Source organism: Vulpes lagopus, chromosome 23 (assembly GCF_018345385.1).
Source record: "Vulpes lagopus strain Blue_001 chromosome 23, ASM1834538v1, whole genome shotgun sequence".
In the NCBI taxonomy this organism is placed as follows: Eukaryota; Metazoa; Chordata; class Mammalia; order Carnivora; family Canidae; genus Vulpes; species Vulpes lagopus.
Window position 1 is genome coordinate 40,852,194 of NC_054846.1, and position 21,965 is coordinate 40,874,158.

General features: G+C 36.1%; 1 protein-coding gene across 2 annotated transcripts in view; it reads right to left on the minus strand.

The window, feature by feature from the left end:
* The window catches only part of ACSS3 (acyl-CoA synthetase short chain family member 3), a 143,296-nt gene that overhangs the window by 34,521 nt on the left and 86,810 nt on the right, over positions 1 to 21,965 (minus strand). For both annotated transcript variants that reach the window (XM_041738836.1, XM_041738835.1), the window contains one exon: positions 12,111 to 12,214. In XM_041738836.1, the coding sequence (XP_041594770.1) occupies positions 12,111 to 12,214 (104 nt within the window). The remainder of the gene's footprint in view (positions 1 to 12,110; positions 12,215 to 21,965) is intronic.

Below are 21,965 nucleotides of genomic sequence, written 5' to 3' on the forward strand. Positions count from 1 at the left end.
AGAAAGACACACCCAGGAAGAAGGTGGCAGGGAACCCAAGGTGGTGAAGAATATGTTATTTTGGTACATTTATATTCATACCGTGTTAACAGCTAATGCAGACACTTCACTTTACTGCCTCTCTGCCTTATGGCATTAGTGAGCTGTTACCTACAGGAATTTTCCCAAAATCAAACTCTAAAGGAAGAAAAGGAATGAGAACTAATATATTTATCTATATTATAAACATATATATATTTCAAATATGAATGGCGCTCTGTACTATGCTAAGTGCTTTTTGTTTATGTTATTGCATTAAATCAAACTCCATAAAGAGACAGGGGGAAAAGGGAATTCTTTTTACAAATGAAAAATATTGAGGACTAACCTAGAAAATTTAAACAGTCTGCCCCGGTTTGCATAGTTCTTACCGACCAGGAGAAGAATTGAACAGATAAGTGCACCATTTGTGAGGTTCTGAGGTAGGACACAGAGGGCTGAGGAGAATCACTCAGACTGTGTCCCAGAGGGGGAAAGAAAAACCTTGCATCAGAGATGAGCCTGGTCTCTACTAATTGCAAATGGACATAACGGTGGGACCTATCTCCTACTAGCAAATATTTATTGAAGACCTATAACGTGTTAGGTGCTCTTAGTAGAACTAGAGAGAGAACAAGAAAGTAAAGTGACCACAGTTCCTATCATCAAGGAGCTCACATCCTGGTTGGAGAGACCAACAACAAAAAACATAAATAAAACCTATGACATGTTAAAGAGTGATAAGCACTAAGGACATTTTTAAAAAGCATAGATAGGGCATGAGACGTGATGGGAAGGAACTGCAATTCCGGGTTGGTGGACAGGAGAGACCTCCCTGAGAAGTGGACATTTAGGCAAAGACCTGAAACAAGTGAGGACCTGTGTCACATGACATCTAAGGACAAGGTATCCAGGAGAAAGGAACCACAGGTGCAAAGGTCCTGAGGCAAGCTTATTCTTATAGTGTTTCAGGAATAGTTAGGCAGCTGGTGTTACTGAAGAATGAACGAGGAAAGTAGTAACAGGAAATAAGCTCAGATTATCATCTGTAGTGAGGAGACAGACCATTTAAAACTATCTTGAAGACCTCCTAAAACCGTAAGCCTTCAGCGTGTGATCCTACAAGCTGATGAGGACTTTTGAACAAGAATTTAAATGAATCACAACAATGCAAATAAAATTTACGTAAATATGTGCACAGCATTCAGATGCTGTGACTAGGTTTATTTTAGTTGGGGTTTTGAGAGAGATGTGTGTGAGAAAATGCATGGACCGGCAGAGGCTGTATTAGGATAGTTGTTTAATATAGATATTTCTGTGGCTTCCTAAACATCAGGAACCAATTCACAGGAGAAGTCACTAGGCTAGCAGAAAGACCAGGGCCTGGTCAGTTGGTGCAAGGGAGATACTTGGCCCATATAAACCAAACATAATCTTAATGTGAAGATTTTTTGTTACATAAGTGCTAGTGTGTGTATAGATCAACGTATTTCTGAAAGGCAATTTGGCAATTATAAAAAGCCCTTAAAAATGCACATACTCTTTAATCCAGTTGTTCCACTTTAAGGGATATATAAAGGAGATATTTGTAGGCATTCACAAATATTAAGTAAGCATCAAGGATATTTATATTAACGTATAGAAGACTGTTTACATTAATGTTTGGAAGACTGTCCAAAAATAGAGATTATTCCATATCAAGAATTAATGTAAAGCTATTCAGACATCACAGAAAAATGCCTGATAGGAAATAATTCTTACAAAATATTATTTAGAAAATCTGTAAAACAGAATGCATAAATGATTATTTTTTTGTAAATAATGTGTTGAACAAAAATATATATCTCGGCAAGATGCACATGAAAATATTGACAGAAATTATTTATGAATGGCAAGCAAAGGGGAAATTATGTTGAATTCAGAAGGCTACAACCACAACTTTGAGATTTACCCACTATGGAGATAAAGGGTGTCTGCGATTGGTTTGAGCCTCATTCTATTGAGAGGTGGGAACTATGTCCTGTCTATTTGAATCTGGGCCACTTTTTGATGGCTCTGACTAAACAAAAAGAGTGCAAGTGATTCTTAGTTTCCAGGCACATGTTTGGAAAGTTGTAGATCACGATCTCTGGAACCTCTGAGCCACCATGTAAGATGGCCCATTATTCTGAATCCTCCACACTAAAAGTGCCATTTGCAGGTATTCCTCTCAACAGTCCTGACCAACTCCAGTCTCCGAGCCATTCCCAGGCATGAGAGTGAAACCACCTTGCACCCACAAGACCAGCTCATTTACCACTATATCCTGTCCGAGTTGCCTCAATCAACAGTACCTGGAAACAATTAAACCAGTAGATGGAGCATAAAAGCCTTGCTGATGGGCTGCCCATAACACACACCCACGAAACCACGATATATGGTTGCTGTTTTAAGCTGCTAGGTTTTGGAATAATTTTCTTTTTTCTTTTCTTTTCTTTTTTCTTTTCTTTCTTTCTTTCTTTTTTTCTTTCTTTCTTTCTTTTTCTTTATTTTTTGCATAGCAATAGACACTTGGAACATTCACCACCAAAAATACTATAAAATCTTTCAAAAAAGAACTAGTGCAATTTTCAAAAACATTGTGCATATAATTATCTGAAAACTCTCTCCTAGTCAGTATTTGAAATCAGTTTCTTCCTGCTTGAGAATCATTTGAATCAGCAAGCCCAAACACAGTCTAGTCCCTGACATTTTATGCTCAGGAAATGTTTGCTGACTAGTAAATACATACTTCTTACATGGGTTTAGGCTCCAGTTCCCATTATTAAGGTCAGGGTTCTTAAAAAATAAATAGCAAATCACAGAATAATGCAATCCTAAAATGAATCAGGGAGAGGGAGAATGGAGGACTCGGAAGAGAAAAAGCTATATGTTACCATTATAATTCCGTCCCAACACTTTCTTATCCCAAGATGATATTCAAAGGTCAGTCCTCCAATACATATTTATGGAATTCTCTGAAAGGCATTTCTTTTAATGGGAAGACAGTGTTAAGGGTGGAAAGACATGCCAAACAGAAATAGCAGCATGTTCAAAGGTTGAGAAGTTAAGACCATCAAGGGACTGACTGCAAGTTATTCAGCACAGCAAAGCTCAGGGGAACTGGGAGGCTAAGAGAGAACAAGAGACAAAGGGAGGGAGATAAGCAGAGGCAGATCATGAAGTGTCTTCTGTGCCATGGTAAGAAATATGCCTATCATTCCGGGAACAATCAGAGACACAGGTTTCTTTGCAGAAGCGATTTGCTCAGAATTGCATTGTAGAAAAATCTCTTCAGTTGCAAACTGGAGCTTTAAACTGGATCCCAATCCAGAGCAAGAAGTCAGTCAGATGTTGGTGATCTGATGAGGGGAGCAGGAGGGGAAGATGCAACCATATCTGAGTTAGAGTCAGAGGGTCTTAGTGATTGTTTGGCTATGGACACAGAGCAAGAGGGAGAGCCCCAGGACCACCCCAGGGTTTTGGCTCAGAAATGAAAGGCAGTGTGGAAAGAAGAGTAGATGTGAGTGAGCGTGAGAGAGGAAGAAAACAGAGGCAGGTTCACAGAGCCCGACTCTGTCAATAAGAGCTCCTGCCGCATCTGAAAATCTGCTATTTTGTACACACTGTGGTTCTAGAAACACTACATTTAAGCAATATGGATTTAGAAGTTGGTGGCCCGTGCAGAGAGCTCAAGTCCTCAAAATCAATCAATTCAGCAGCCTGGTACCGCTGAGTCATATTAATCACAGTGTCATGATGGGCATAAAAGCAATTTGTAAAGAAACCATTCTCCCCACTTCCGAATCTATACAGTGTGCTATAAATAACTTGAATGGTGGTAGCAGAAAGAAAGCAGAACAGTGAGATGTACACTGGTGAAAGAAAATCAATTTAATCTTTGTGTTCATGAAATGGCACGATTACCATTTAAAATACCTAATTCAAAGCAGCCTAACTTTCTGTACTTTCATTAATTTGAACTGTGTTCTTACCCTTCTCCCTTACCAGCCCCTTACTGCCTCTAACTGTGGGGAAACCCATAAGTAACCTGCAGTTGAGTTAGGTAAGAAATGTTGAATTAATGAGTTAGGTAATACATGTTGAATTAATGTCATAAGATAAGACATAGGAAGGGAGGACTCTGGACAACACGTGAGCATTCCCATTCTAATCTTGACAAGCTCGTTGCCTCTGGGAAACTAAACTCTCTATGATTCCTTTTTCTCATGTATAAATTGAGCTCTTAAGTTCCAACTTTTCTTAAGTCTGGATTATCTATCTACAGGCCAGGAGGCTAAAGATGATCTTTACTTTTTGAAGGGAGATCCATAGAAAGGAGAGGGAAAGGGAACATATTTATTGAGTGTTACTACAGGCCAGGAACTCTGCTGCACTGTTTGTTCATATTTTACTTCATTTCAAGCTTTCTACAAACCCATGAGATAAAGTGCAAGCAGAAGATCAAGGACTTGCCCATGCCTACAGGGTAAGTGGGGGGACCAGGATTTAAAGGCAAATCTGTTACGATTCAGCAACACTTTCCAGGACCTACATTGCTTTTCTAAGGACAATGGTCACCTGTGGTTTTTGAAATTAGAACTGACAGCAAAAGAGGAATTGGGAACTATTTGGGGGCTCGATGGATCCACACAGTGTAGGGTTTACATGCAACAGCAGAAAAGTGAAATTTCCAGACAGTAACGTTTGTCAAGGAACGGTTTGGGAACTCCTTTTTTTCTTATAAAGATCTACAAAAACATATTTTCACCTTTCAAGAGTGGATTAAATGTGATTCTTGCCAAAGGTAGGAGGATTAGAATAGATGACATTTCAAAGACCAAACCAACTTCGTATTATTAATCGATTTCCCAGTGTTTAGTCGCCTGTGAAAACATTATCACTAATACAATAATGGGAACAAATAAATATTTTAAAAAGCAGTTACACATATCCAAACTACTTCATGTAATCATATTTGAAAAAAAAAAAACAACTAGATGTCCTTTCTACATTGTCATGCTATAAAGAGGACAATGTCTGATTTGATGGCTCCTATTTGACTTGGGAGATTCATTTTCAGGTGGATTAACAATTTGTAAACAGTTATTCACTTTCAAGAGGAAAGCCTCATCAAGCCTGCCTTATATTTGACACGAAATTATTCCTTCCACAAATCAAATTCACGTAGCTTACCTCTAAGCCCCTGCTTCTCAAATGATCAGTAAAAATTACCCACCTTAAACTAATGAAGATTGCTCTAAATGAGAAAAAAAAAATGCTGTTGCCAGGCAACAAAGATGACATCAGGACTTTTTTCCCTCGGCAGATGGATACTGTCGGCATCACTAGCCCAACGTCGCTGAGATGCCACTGCGTCCATAAAACTGTTTTTTTCCCAATCACAACTTCTCATGATAAACTACATAAACTCTCCTCCCCATGAATGAAAAAAAAAGAGATGAGCTTATTTTTGACCATTACATTGAAAAAAAAAAAGGCAGCAGACAGTAGTGATTCACTTGCATCACTCAAGACTCCTCATTCTATTGTTTGAAAGTAGCATAGGGTTACATAGCCCAGGTCACAGGGTGAGGGCACTGCCACTGCAGGCCACTTTGGCCTGGCACTTTGGATTCCACAGTGTGCATTTCGAGGGTTTAGTGCAATCTGTTGTCTTTGAAAATACAGGCCTGTACTTCAGTGAAGCCATACCACCATAGCCCCCAAAATTTGACGGACTCAGACATTAAGTAAAACCCCAAAGCAAGGAATGACAAAGAGTTAGAAAGCAAACATGGGAAGGCAGTGTTTGGTTGTGCACAGGCATATTTCACTCTGAGATATGCAGCCAGGGGAGTGTCTGCTAGTAAATCTTGGCACCCACGCTACAGAGAGTAGCTTATAAATAATTAAAGATAGAATCTTCAAGGTAAGTCGCCAACAAGATGCTTTCCCCACTGTCAGGTCACCTGTAGAGAGCCCCCTAGGCTTTAGTCCTAGAAAAGCATTTTGTAGCAAAATATACAGGATTTTGCATGGGGCAACATACATTTAAATGAGAAGAAAGTCAGATGTTTCACACATAGTTGTAAAATGTTTTTCTAAAGGGAGAAATAACAAGAATCATAAAGCTCCCAATGTTGAATTGCAAAAGAGGAAGAAAATTCCCTCCTATAGGCTAAATTTCAGACTCTAGACTGACAGATTGGAAGCTCTCGGCAAAAGGCGTAGCAACTTATGCACAAAAGTGGAATGTCTGAGAAAGCAAAGGTATAAAAGGAAGAGGATGATCCAGAAAAACAAGTGGCTTAAACTTTGATACCCTACCTATCAAATCCTCAAATGTTAGCTAAGTGTTTCACAGTCTACGTAGGAGGAATGAGAAGCTACCCCATTTGAACCTCTACCATTCCCACAGAGATCCCTGCTCAGGATAATTGCTATTAAACTGTAATTAACTTTTCAATTTTGTTTTTGTAAAGAAAATATATTGCTGTCTTTAAAAAATCCTGGGCTAGAGGATCTAGTCTGGATAAACCTGAGGATACAGACTCAATTGCGTTAGCCTAACCAATTTTTGTGGTTAAAACTATTGTACAAGTTGTCTGTTCTTAGGAAGTACATCCTACCAAATTGTCCAAAAACAAGGATTATCATGTCAAGTAGCCTTGACACATTTTAATAATATGGTATTAGGGTGTGTGTACTTTTAAGATCAATGATTTTGAACTGTCATGAATGAAGTTTGCTGGAGGATCTGGGGCTACTTTAATCAAATCTAGAATTATCAGATTCCTTCCCAGAGAAGGAGGATTTAGGCTATCTATAGAATATAGGGACTTCAGAACTGGCAACTGCAATTAAAACTGCAGCAGTTCAATCAAATAGAGACAGAAATACCGTGATTACTCTAAGACATAAGAACTCAGCAAAGATGGCTCAAGGCAGATAAAACAAGATCAATAACTTAAGTTGTCACCAATGTCTCAATCCATTAGGTGACTACTGTTTTCTCATTGAAATCCCTCCTTAGGGTTTTTGAAATTCTATGAGGGATCTTACTCCCCCATTAAAGTGATAGGAACAAAACAAGTAGACAGGCGAACAAAATCACCCCGTTGCTGCTCAAGTCGGCAGCTCTTCTGTCATTTCTGTTACTTCATCTCTACTTGGGCAGAAGGTACTGGGAACACTTTCAACATCAGCTCTGTATCTTCTGAGGGGAACCACACAGACAATATTCTAGTGGCAGATGGGAAGAATCATGGATTCCTTTCATCTCAACCCTTTATCAAATTATTCTTCATAAAAGCCTTCATCGAACTGGAGGATTTTAATCTCACAGTTGGTGTCTTTAATTAACTGACTCATGGCATGTGAAGAACTAGTGTTTCTACCTAAATAACATTAAAAAGTGGGATGCCAAGCTGCTTGGTTACAATCATTTCTAAACCAGTATCATAGCTTAACAGTAAACAGTAAGGAGAGGAGAGGAGAGGACATGTAGAAAAGCTCAGAAAAGAATAAGGTCTACTATGTTTTGGGTTTTAAAAGTTAGTCTCTGAAATTTAAGGAAGCTTTTTTTTTTTTTTAACTTGGTCATTCATTCATAAGGAAAACAATTCCTTTATAGTTCTCTTCAACCAGAAAAGACAAAAAGAAAAAAAAAAAAAACCAAAAAACCTTACAGCAAAGGACTCCATGCACTGCACAGACAGTTCTTTCTTCCTAAAATTGTTTTGTGTCTGATTTCTGGAAAAGCTAAAAATGATTTATAACAGTACAGGGTTTTATCTGGTGGTTGTACACCTGATGATAATGAAGTTCTGGCTGTTTATTATTTTCTTTTTTGCACATGAATTATCATATCTTAATGGGACAATTATCTATTCTCTTAATTTCCCCTTTTAAAATTATTTCACTAAGTATAAAAGGAAATGAAAACTTCAGTCAATAATCCAGATGTTTTCAGTCATTTTATGGAGAAGTTGCTGGGAAGATAAAACATCTGGATAAGTGACAATTTATCTTTTATCCAGATTGATGAACTAAGTGGATACAGCCCCTCCTATCTAAATTTAGCAAGATGAAGTTTCTTTCTGAAAGCACATAATGTTTGCATTATGACAATCCAAAACAAGCACTTAATATTCCAGTCATGATGAACAGTAGTCTTTATGGAAATGCTCCCACAAGGAGTTGATCAGTTCTCAAATTTTCCACAGATTAGTTCTCAATTTAGAATCTTAGATAGTATATAAATCAGATATTAAAGAGTTTTGATATTAAGAGGCCAAAAGAGGATGTCAGTCACTAGAAATCTGTTGTCACTAATACAAATTTCACTTATGTAACAAAAACAACATGGTAATGAACTGGATTGACTGCAGAGTGCCTACTTATAACTCAGGTCACAGGAATTAATCAATTTTTATTCATACATTTTAGTTACTTAACATATCCCTAATTAATTCCAAATCATACATCACCATTTTGAAACAGCTCATTTGTGCACATATATTAGTGTAATCAGAGAGCAAACTCATAAATTATACATTGTATGGAAGGCTCATAAAAGTGTACGATTATGTTAAAAAAATCAATTTCGAAGTCAGTAAAAAGAAAAAAGATCTTGTAGAAAACCTGTTGAAATGAAGAGTATTCCTTTGGCCAAAGCTTAACATTCCTTCAAATGTTATGAAGTTTTGGTTGGCATGAGGGGGAAACATGAGGTATATGTGGAAATGTACCCTCATCTGTTTGATATATAAAACATTAGGAAGTTCATGACTGTACCAGTAATATCGAATTTTCCTTTCTTTTTCCTAAGAGTCAATAATAACCCACAAAGTACTTGCCTTTTCCCCCTCTGGTGATTTAACATTAATGTGATATCCCCTCAAGAAAGGTGTTTGGCTGAAAATATTAAACTTTGGTAACGCTTTGCAGTACTTACCACAACCTACAACTTTGAAAATAATGAATTGATTTCTTCTAGACAACTGAATAAAAATTCAAACTAGATTTTGTTAGTAGCTGACAAATCTGCATCACCTAGGATGGATTTCTTTTATAAAGTATAAAACTACCTACCTAGCGGGCTACTACCTACCTCTCCACATGTAGGTATTTGTGTACTTTAATTGGATACAATATCAAATTCTGTAAAGTCAGATGGGAGGGGGTGGAAAGAGTCAGTCGTTATTAGTAGAAATCCACAGTGTTTTCCACAGTATTGAGCAGCCATTCAAACCTGATTAAACTGACAGCACCCTGACATGATGTGGTTATTAATTTTCCTTGAATGAAACATTAAAGAAAAACTGCAAATTCACATGAAACTCCATACCCACCAGGGACCTCATACGCTTGCTTCTCAGGCGTCAGTAAGCTTTTCTGTAAGCCTGGACGCACTAACTACATCCATCGGCACAGGCCATTACGTACAATAATATTAAGAAAAAGGGGGAGAATCATAATCTCATTTATTAATGTGCTGGTTTCCTTCAGTAAGCTGTGGCATAGTCAACTTTAATGGAGGGAAAACAAAACCCCTCTGTAAGCACTTGTGCAAAGTCACTGTGTTGGAAACAACCCCTCGCTTTGACCAGGAAAGGAAAACCATCTTAAAAGTGACAAGATAATAAAAAATTAAAAAAAATTAAAAAGTGACAAGATAGCTTTCTCTTCCTGCCTAAGAGAATAACTGTTAGGACTTTTCTGGTGAATAGGGTATGCCCCAAATCTATAAATATTTTTCTTTGCAGAGGCAATGATTCTTCACTTGTTTTTAAGTGTTTTTACATACGGCACTGCTCTTTCTCTGAATTTGGTCTTCTCTTTTTTATTTCCTAAATAGTTACAGATCTGAATTTAGATAAGAAATGTCTCCCCTGGCAAATAAACTAGAGAGGCTAGAAACTCTTTCTGATTTGCATTGTATTCAGAGGAACCTGTATTTCACTCTATCACTCATTCATTTTACATTTTGTGTTATAGTGGATATGGAAACCATGTTTCTCCAAGGGCAATATGCAAGATGATGATGTAAAAGCATAATTTATTAGCATCAAAAAATTCTAAAATACCAAACACTGAACTTCAGTTTTAGTCACTCACTTGATCTTTTACACTCTAATTATTTTTAAAATCAAGCTGACTTTTTGAGAGAAACTTTATTAATGTTTTTTTTTAATTAATTTTTATTGGTGTTCAATTTACCAACATACAGAAAAACACCCAGTGCTCATCCCATCAAGTGTCCACCTCAGTGCCCGTCACCCATTCCCCTCCAACACCCGCCCTCCTCCCCTTCCACCACCCCTAGTTCGTTTCCCCGAGTTAGGAGTCTTTATGTTCTGTCTCCCTTCCTGATATTTCCCAACATTTCTTTTCCCTTCCTTTATATTCCCTTTCACTATTATTCATATTCCCCAAATGAATGAGAACATATACTGTTTGTCCTTCTCCGATTGACTTATTTCACTCAGCATAATACCCTCCAGTTCCATCCACGTTGAAGCAAATGGTGGGTATTTGTCGTTTCTAATTGCTGAGTAATATTCCATTGTATACATAAACCACATCTTCTTTATCCATTCATCTTTCGATGGACACCGAGGCTCCTTCCACAGAAAAGACCCCGAATAGCCAGGGGAATTTTAAAAAAGAAAACCATAGCTGGGGGCATCACAATGCCAGATTTCAGGTTGTACTAAAAGCTGTGGTCATCAAGACAGTGTGGTACTGGCACAAAAACAGACACATAGATCAATGGAACAGAATAGAGAACCCAGAAGTGGACCCTGAAATGTACGGTCATCTAATATTCGATAAAGGAGGAAAGACTATCCATTGGAAGAAAGACAGTCTCTTCAATAAATGGTGCTGGGAAAATTGGACATCCACATGCAGAAGAATGAAACTGGACCACTCTCTTTCACCATACACAAAGATAAACTCAAAATGGATGAGAGATCTAAATGTGAGACAAGATTCCATCAAAATCCTAGAGGAGAACACAGGCAACACCCTTTTTGAACTTGGCCACAGTAACTTCTTGCAAGATATTAATGTTTTTTATTCAAATTTGATACTCCACCCCAGTTACTCAGAAGATGACAATTCTGAAAACATTAAAAAGGTTGATCGAATTTTTTGAACCAAGTGGAATTGAACTAAAATATGTACATAGGAAGGCCACAAGGTTCTCATAGCTCACAGTCACTTTTAGTAGGTCAAATGGAAAACCCAACAAAATCTCTACACTTAGTGATGGGGAAAACAGATAATCTAGATAATCTAACTTCCTTTCACATATATACACAATTATGCCTCAAAAGAAGTAGCACAGAGGCATTTTTTAAAAAAATTGTAACAGATTTTATGTTATATCCACTTAATAGGACAATTTGTTTCCCAAGGATCACTTAGTGGGAAGAAAATAGAGAATAAACAAAATAATTAAATAAATAAATCATATATATATAATGATAAATGTTTTGAAAAGAAGATACACTTCTCTGTCTTCAATGCTAGGCAGAATATATTTGATTTGATGGAAGACAACAAGGGAGTCATAAAACCACACAAAATCTTAGGAGAGAAATGGTGCTTTAAAAGAAAGTACTCTGGGAACAGTGTGCAGGGTATACAGGAGAGTGGAGAGAACAGAGGTGACCGATGAGGAGAACTTAAAGAAGGGCACATAATAATACAGCTGCCACAGCTCAAAGACAATGAGAGTACTGGGGTGGTGTGAATTCAACAGACACTTCAAAGCAAAATCTGAGATTTAGTGACTTACTGGGTAGAGGCAAAGCAAAGAGGAGGAGAAGCAACAAAGGTCTTCAGTACTTTATACCCAGGGACTAGGAGAATGGTGTCATCAATGTCATGTACAGAGACATTTTCAACAAAAGGATAACCATAGAATTGCTTATTTCTAGTGAAACCAAACTACCTAAGTCCTGAGTTTGTGCCTGATGGTCATAGTTCAGAATTTTCTCTAGTCCTTGCAGTGTTGCTGAACACTTCCACAATATTTATGTACATGCTTGGAGAATGCTCACCAGTTTGCCACCAGTGGTCTAGGACAGGTACTCTGAAGGCCTTTTTGGACCATTCCAGGGTCTCCACATCACATCGTTCTCCAGCCACAAATAATGTTTTGAACCTGAATATGAGAGGAAGAATAAATTGAAATTATTCCTTGAAAACAAATAGAATTTCATCCCCACCCTCTAAACATTCTAGAATCTAACCACATTAATTCTGTCAAAGGACAATAGCTATATTATCACAATATCATGCTACGGAATGGTGAGAAGGATTATTTGTGTTGACCCAAATGTAACCAAGTGCACATCACAGCATTGAAGAAAAGTGCTTCAAAAGTAGAATTCACAGCTAGAGTTTCTCAGTTTTGTGAAGAGCAATTGAGATGATCTTTATAATACAACTGTCATATTGATCTAATGATCAAAGATAAAAAACTTTTTCCTTTTTGACATCACCTCTGCTAATTTTAGTTCCACATTTGATTGCTATATTCTACTAAATACTATATACAAAAATATACTCTTGAGTTGCTAAGGCAACAAATAAGCTCATAAATATGATGTTTTTTGTTCATTTTGGTGCGTTTCTTTGGTAAAGATTACTCTGCTTTCAAGCACATATTTACCCTATCCCAAGGACATACACAGGAAAAACAGGTTATTTAAATGTAAATAAATGTGGCCTTCCAGTTCAAAAAGACTCTTATCAAAAGGAATATAAAGTTACTAAGAGATGAAGACTATTTGGCATTGATCACCATGCCACAGATTAGAAAGGATGAAATAGACAAATGGAATTGGGTTGACACTATTGGTGGTTCATTGATAGAATGATTGTTTTCTTTCATTCTCAATGTCTCAAGGTCTCCATGGTCTGTCTGTCAAAAAAGGAATGCATGTTTGAAGAGTTAAGTCATTGTCCTCAAAGTAAAAAACAAATAAAAACCTGCCTACTCATCCTAAACAACGTGATATAGCCACAGAAGACTTCTTACCATTTTCTTACCATTGCATGAAAATTCACGGAGATTCAGCTATTCTCACCCCAACAATATACATTTCCATCCTCTGCTATAACATACATCTCATTCTATACTTGTCTCTTGTTCATTTCCTACAGTGGACCATGAGCTCCTTAAGAGCATTCATCTTCATGACCTCAATACCAATCAAAATATCTGGGATTTTTAGGTATTTAAACATTTCTAGAAGCTTAGAAAGATGAAGTACACAGGTGGGGAGTTGATAAAACTTCTGTTAACTTGACTCATTCTTCTAAGTAAAAGAGGAAGCATGTTGTTTTGTTAGGGTGGAAATAGACAATGGAACAGTGACTTGAAGAGAGAAAAGTTCTGAATATTTTACGAAATTTTCAAAGAATAACATAAAAGTGAAAGACCTGAAGAGCAACCATTTGGCTTTCAAAGATGCAATTAGTAGTCTAGGAGGCTAAACAGAGATAACGCAAACTGGGTGTAGTACAAAAATGAGGAATGGCTTTTATTCCTAGCCAAGTAAATTACAATAAATCGAATTAGTTATAATGATAAACTATTAATTAGCATTGAGTTTTTAATCTAATGACAAATTTCCACGTAATATATGTTAAAACTTAGTATTTATTATTATAGTTTTGCAGTACAAATCTATTACTTATTTTTCCTAGATTTTAATTGCATTTGTATCATTATGGTAGCAATCTTCACACTGGCACTAATAAGCAATATAGAAAGAGATGATGTTCCACAATGCATAGTAAAAGTGATATCTGGTTTTTCTGAATGTCAATGTCTTCCATTTCCATTAAAATCATTTACTCTTTACTAAAAGCAAATGAAAAATTGAGATCATTGGTAAGTTAGAAAAATGTCAAAGTAGTATAGACAATTCCTTTCCCTAAATACACTAGAAACTACTAATCTATTTTTTATTAAATTTCCTCAAACTGCCCAAAGTTATTACTTTTATCAGTTACAGACTCTCTTATGTTGTATAACATAAATGGACATTAACACACTGTATACAAGGATTTAGGAATTGAATATGACTAATGAAAAAGTTAAGTGTTGTAATAAATACTTAATCAAATATTATTTTACTCCCAATTCCTTATAGCAAGCAAAACTATTCTGTGGGAAGTGATATTTTTATAACTGAGGTGATTACTGAAAGAAAAAAAATTTAGTATAAATCTATAACTTAAAGATAAATTATAAGATAAATTAAAGATAAACTCATACATAAGAGCATAAGAGGTCTTATTTTTTTTTTTAATTTTTATTTATTTATGATAGTCACAGAGAGAGAGAGAGAGAGGCAGAGACATAGGCAGAGGGAGAAGCAGGCTCCATGCACCGGGAGCCCGACGTGGGACTCGATCCCGGGTCTCCAGGATCGCGCCCTGGGCCAAAGACAAGCGCCAAACCGCTGCGCCACCCAGGGATCCCCCAAGAGGTCTTATTTTTTAAAAGACATTTTATGGCTTGCAAAAAAAGAATAGTAAAATCACTTAACAGTTAAATTTTTCATTAATGACTGACATTTTATTAATATGAAGAGATAAATGCCCCATATTAAAATATTTTTAAACAACTTTTCTTTAAAAATACATTTTATAATGGCACACCTGGGTGGCTCAGTCAGTTAAGTGACTGACTCTTGATTTCAGCTCAGATCATGATCTCAGAGTCATGGGATTGAGCCCTATGTCAGCTCTGCACTCAATGTACTGAGTCTGCTTGAGATTCTCTATACCCACTGCCCCTCTCCCCACTCACACTCTCTATCTCTCTCTAAATGAATAAATAAAATCCTTAAAAAAGTATAAATGTTAAAATTAGCCATTCTTGTGCAGTAATTTGGATTCTGGAGATAAATTTACCTAAGTTAATTACATAAGTCTTCTATCTGCACTGTATAATATGGTAGCTACTAGCTCTATGTGGATACTTAAATTTTAAATTAGTTAAAATTTTAAAAAGTAAAAATATCAACGTCATCATAGGATTATCCTCTTGTCAAGAGTTCGACAGTCACATATGCCTAGTCCCTACCATATTGCAGAACTGAGTTTTATTTGGATAGTGCTGTCCTAGATTATGATGGACAAATATGTGGATAATGTCCTGATGATAGTAACACATGGGAAGATGAATTTACTTCCAAACCCATAATACTAAAAACGTAAACAAAATTATAATATACAATATCCAGAGTAGAAAAGAAGTTGAGGGGATTAATAGGGATGAAGCCTGTATTCCTTTCCTCAATTCTATAAAAAATTGAGTAGAATTCAAGACTCAAATGAAGCTGAAAATTAAGCCAAGAGAAACAAAAAAATGGTAATATTGTCAAATTAATTTTAGTCCCAAATAAAAAGGAAGCTGCACAGAAATGGATAAAAAGCTAAATTCTGATGAAGAATTTTTAGGTAATAAATTAGGAACAGAATAAAACCAAAATGAATATTTCTTTCAAGCTCCATAAACTACCAAACAAGTTAAAATTACTCCTCACTTGTGCCAAAAGAAGTTAAATAAAAATAGATTTTTCAGCAATGCCTCATCAACTCCTAGTTCACAGAACATCATTACTTTTTGCCACCAGTGTCCCTGAGGTTATCTCTATCCTTCCTTCATTCTATTTTCCTCCACTTGCTCCCCACTAGAATTCACTTTTAAAATGTAAAGACACTAGTGGTAGTATTACACATGCATTTGTCACTCTGTCAAGGACCTACCAGCATTTGTCCAGCAATCTCTCTCTCAAACACAACCAGAAAAGCTAGACAATGTAAAAAAAAAAAAAAAAAAAGAAAGAAAGAAAGAAACATCTCTTTAAGGTATCAGAGAACTACAAGGGTAATGAGCACTGGAAGCATTAAGATCCCAAAGAAAAAAATGTAGAGATATCTGACATAGACTTGCTGCTTTGCCCCCTTTATATACGCCAAAGCAAGTAGTGGTTGAAAAACAGAGAAATGGAAGAAAAACTTGTGTCTGAGAGGCTTAGGAAATGAACAGCATTTCCTGCCATCACAATTTCTTGGGAAGGGAAAACTGGAGTGCAAGACCCACAATGGAAAAGGGGTTTGTGTGAAACACTCAAGGTTTCAGTTGAAATGCCTGAAGATTTATATCCTAACAATACGGAGAAACTGGGATGAAACTAGCCTTCTTAAATACTGAAGTCTAGCTTCAAGTCAGCTAAATCCCTAATTGGGTCAAAGTGATCTTCCCTCATGCTAAACTGCGTGCTGAAATAGGAATTACTCCATAGGACCTTAACAACTCTAGAGTATCAAAGTAACACACAATGGTCTATGAAGATAGAAGGCCGTATGACCAACGTGCAAAGGAAAAAATAGACATCAGAAAAAAAATCACAGAGAAAATCAGATATTCTTGTTATTAGAGACTTTACAGTACCTAAATGTGACAATGAAATATTTGTATAATATCAGCCAAGAACTGGAAATTATAATGAAGAATGAAATAAATATCTTTGAACTAAAAGATGCAAAAATATAAACTTAGAAACTGAAAGCTTACGTACAACTGAAGAGAAGATTGAAAACCCAAAATATACATTAAAAGAGAATAACCAAACTGCAACTGAAAAAGATAAAGGAGAAAAAACATAGTCTATGAGATATAAGTAGTATCTTAAGAAGTTCTTACATGTGTCCTTAAAGTTTCAATGTTTAAGAAGGGAAAAATTAGATAGAAGCAATATTTGAAAGGATAATGGATAAAAGTTTATAAAAATAATGAAAGCCATCAAGTCACAAATTTAAGAAGCAATTTGAATCAAATGAAATTGAATCCATTATTTATGGGGGGCTGGGTAAAATAGATAAAGAGGATCAAGAGTACACTTATGATAAGCACTGAGAAATGTACAGAATTCTTAAATCACTATATTGTATACCTGAAACTAATATAACATTGGATATCAATTGTAATTGATAGTAAAAATTAAAAATTTCTTAAAATAAATTTAAGAAAACATATATCTTTTATACAATAAACAAAAGAGCTAATTAGATAAATTAAATACCTTAATAAATTAAGAGATATACTATAATTATGATTTGGAAGTCCCAATATTAAGATACCTGTTTTTATCATATCAATCTATAAATTCAAGGTAATCTCAAAATTCTAGTTTTGTCTCTGTGTGTGCACGTGTGTGTATAAACTGATAGGCTGACACTAAAACATGTGTGGAAATACAGTGGGTCAAGATTAAAGAGCAAAGAACAGATGGATGTATTGCTGTAACTATTACTACTGGATATTAAGACCTGTTAGTGACAAAGACAGTGTGAGAGTTGCACAAATATAGGCAATTAGCCAATCAATGAAACAGAATTGAAGCAAGAAACAAAGAAGGATTTACGGATACTTTTATGACAAAAGTGGCATACAGAACAGTAAGAAAGGATGGCCATTTAAATGAATAAAACTTTTTGGATACACACAGAGTAAAAAAATGAATCTTGACCCCTTACCTCATGCTATGCACAAAAATCAAACCATGTAGATTATATGAAAGGTAAAACAATAAAGCTTCTAGAAAATGACACAGAGGAATAACTTCTGATATTCGAATAGGTAAAATGTCTTAAGTGGGACTTAAAAAAGCATGAACCATACAGAAAAAATATTGATGAAAAGAAGTATCTCTTTAGCAAAAGTCAGCATTAAGTGAAATATAAATTCAAATCACAAGATGAATATTATTTGTAATACATATAGTTAATGAAGAACTTAGACCAAAAGGCTATGAAAAGTCTTACAAATCAACAAGAAAAAGAAAATTAAAATGTGCCAAAGATTTGGATAAACATTTCACAAAAGAGAATCTTCAAATGGCCAATGAAATATGAAAAAACTAAATAAACTGGGTGCCTGGGTGGCTCAGTTGGTTAAACATCTGCCTTCGTCTCAGGCCATGATCCTGGGGTCCTGGAATCAAGTCTGCATCAGGCTTCCTGCTCAGTGGGAATCTGCTCCTCCCTCTCCCTGTGCCCCTCCTCCCTGCTCATGTTCTCTTTCTCCCTCTCGCTCTCAAATAAATAATCTCAAAAAAAAAAAAAAAGGAAAAGAAAAAGAAAAAGAAAAAGCAGTAAGCTTTAAAATACAATAAGTGAGGGGATCCCTGGGTGGCTCGGCGGTTTAGCTCTGGCGAGATCCTGGAGTCCCGGGATCGGGTCCCTCATCGGGCTCCCTGCATGGAGCCTGCTTCTCCCTCTGCCTGTGTCTCTACCTCTCTCTTTCTCTTTCTATCATGAAGAAATAAATAAATAAATCTTAAAAAAAAACTAAAATACAATAAGTGAGATATGTAGTATTTTTTCTATCTTGCATAAATTATTACAATTTTACTTCTTCACTTCAATAATGGCTTTAAATGATTTCCTTTTCTGATTTGACTACCATGGTGATAACTGGCACCTAAGTCTTTAAAAAGAAACAATAACAAAAGCTGGATATTTGAATTGCTCATCTGCAACCCATCACAAACCCAAAGATAGTTGACATATGGTCATTGTCACTTGAGACTCAGAAGACCACGTACTCGGAGCAGTGAATCAGATGTAGGATATCTCTGAAAGTTTTTGAAAAAGAAGGATTGATAATTTTCTGAAGAAATTTTGTTTCTGTGAGTGGGTTTTCTTATTCATTTAAATTTTAGTATTGGTGGTCACTGAAGTAGGAAAGTTATTTGTTTAGGTTTGTGCAGCTGTTGGACCAAAGGAAGAGAGGAGGAGCACAGCATGTGCACTTGATACCCTCGCCCTCCTCTCCCACTCATGAATACACACCCACAGTATGACAACCTTGATTTGCCAAAGTGGTTCACAGATTTCATGTCAAACGAGAGCATAAACAAAATGAGAACGTTTTCATTATGAGATTTCTAACTTCCCTGAAAAACAGGACAAGAGTAGATGATAATACAGTGGACTTATTACGTACAAACTGCCCAGTTTTATGCATAATTCCTAGTTTTATCAGTCATATTTATGTCACTTAGAAAATAAAATATTATTGATTCAACTGAGTTCTCTCCAACCTCTACTTAAATCTCTTCACCATCCCAGCCTCAGAGGTAACCAGAATTACTCAGAGGTTTTCATTCCCATTCATTTCTTTTTTTTTACTATTTGTATAGAAAATATGGCTTTTGTAATTTTTCAAAGTTCTCTTACTGTATGTCAGAGAAACCATCAATTTTCAATTTCTTTTTAAACTCAGCATTATGCTTTTGGCATTTATCCATGCTAATACCTGAAGTTCTGGTTGATTTCCACTTCTAACTATCCTGTTGAATTAATACACTGTAGTACACAATTTATTTTCCAATACATTTTTACTATACAAGTAATTACTTATAGTTTGTTTCATTTTGAAACAAACCTGTTAAGAACCTTCAAAGTACATGGTTTGTTGGTCACATTTGTGAGTTTCTCATTTTCATCCCTCCATATTAATACAGGTTTGTCATGGGGCATATAGAGTATGTGGAGCATCTAGTATTGCTAGTTATTTCCACTTTACAGTCTCCATAGTAGTGTAAAAACCATTCTGCTGTTTTGTAACCTGCAAGTGAATATCACCGTTAGATATTTTAACTTTTGCCTATATGATGGGAATAAAACGTTATTTCTCTGTTTATTGATAAGATTGAGGATCTTTTAATGTTTTAGACTACCCTAGTCTTCTCCATGAACTGACTGTCCATATCCTTTGCCCATTTGTCTATTGGATTGTGTGTTTTCTTATTGATTTGTAGGAGTTCTTTATATCTTCTGTACACTAATTGTTTAATGGTTATACATGTTGCAAATATCTTCCTGGGTGAATAATTCATCATTTAAGTTTGTTTATTCTTTTGCTCGGCGATTGTTCCTTTTAATGTAGGAAATCTCATCAATATTTTCCTTAATGATTTGTGATTTATGCTTTAAATGGTCATTCCCTACTAAAATATATTACAATACTTATCCATTTTCTTTTGAAGGTATTAATTCTTTGTTTTACAATTATAGGGCCTTGAATCCAGCTGAAATTTATTTCTGTGTAGTGTATATGGTAGAGAACTCCTTTTTTTTCTATATATATAGCTAGTTGTTGCAGCACCAATTTATTTAAGGGTCTATCCTTCTTTCACTTATTTGTTAAGTCACCTCCCCTGTAAATCAGGTTTCCATAGCAATGTGATCCTTTATTCATCTTCATTAGTGTGTTTGTTGATCCCTGCTCCTATACTAGTGTCTTAAGTAGAAGAAAAAGAAGTCCTTCATTGTTATTTTTATCTCTTGCTCCCTGTCCTGTGTTCACCTTCTCTGTCTAATAGGTTTGTGGGCGATGTAGCTATCCCCCAGTGATCCAATGCCACAGTGATGGTCCAGAATTATTAACACACAGTGATACTCAGGATATCACAGATCCTATTCTAGAACAGCAGGTGGGCACTTTAATTTAGTCTCCAGTCGCTGGGCTGTTCTCTGTCTCATTCAGACCTCTAGACCAAAGCTTGCTGTAAGTCCCAGAAAACACCCTCTCACCATTATCATCAATCTCCTTTCATGTGTGAGGTGTAACAACCCACTGCATGTTCAAGCACTGAGCTGGCTCTGACTCCACAATCAAAACAGGGGAACACTGAGTCTCCACTATGCTGCCAACGCCTGCTTGTACACCTAGCAAGCCTTCAGCCATGCTTATTATTTTTCAGATCTAGTCTATTTCCAATCCCTGATATGTTTATTTTTGAGCTCATCTCTGGCGCTCTGCTTTTTCTTTTTTTGTATTATCGCTCATTATTATGCAACTGAAAAAGAAGGGTTGCATCAGAGTATTAGGTACTGTGATACATTGAATGGAAGCAGCAGAACTGAATTTTTCTAACTTGATTATGATTGAACTAGAAGATCATGGGAAAATAAATCACCATGATGTGGTGAAGAAGAGCAGGACATAAGGAAGCAAAAAAATAATAATAACAGCCATGACAGTCTATGTTAAGAGCTGTTCCAAGTGTTTTACCTGCATTATATGCCTTTTAGTTTCATTATATTCTTGTACTATCGCTGTACTTCTATTCTGGAAGGAGGAGGAGGGAGATTGGAGAGGGAGGAGAGCAAAAAGAAGAAAAACAGCAAACAGAACAGAGACGCTGTGTAATTTTCTTGAGGTCACACAACCGGTAAGGGGTAGACTTGAACCCAGTGTGTCTAACTTCAGAGCGAGAATCTTAACTATACCACACTGTACGGCCTCGTCTCAGCTTTGCAGAGGGTAGCTCTGTCATCCGGGAATGGCACTTCACCTCTTTGTGGCAACATTTTCTCAATTGTGAGATGAAAGGATTACCCCGGATGACCTCTCATCTGTTTTCCTGACTTCTAATCGTCTATAATAAAATGAATTTCTAGTTCTGCTTCACTCCCTATTTCAGAAGACCTTTTGAAATTTGCTTTGGGAGCGAAAATCTTTGGCAAATCTCCAAATTTATTACAAAACAATCTTTGATGAGATATCTAATGCATTTGAAAAACACCATTTCATGATTTGAAATGTCCTATAAGAGAAGAGAGAAGCAAGCTCTATGGATAAATCATGAGTCCGCTATCATAATATCTAGTCAATGTCCGATCACTAAGTAAATATGAAAAGTCCTGAACGTAGATATGAAACGAAAAGTATAGTTGTGTGAAACGACTTGACTCCTGGTCTTTATTCTGTCTCTAACCCAAACTTAACTCTTCTGGACTTTGGTTATCTTGTTTTTAAAATCGGATAGTTGGGTTTTTGAGATCCCTTCTCTTTCTAATATTCCCTTAGTTCACTGGTGAGA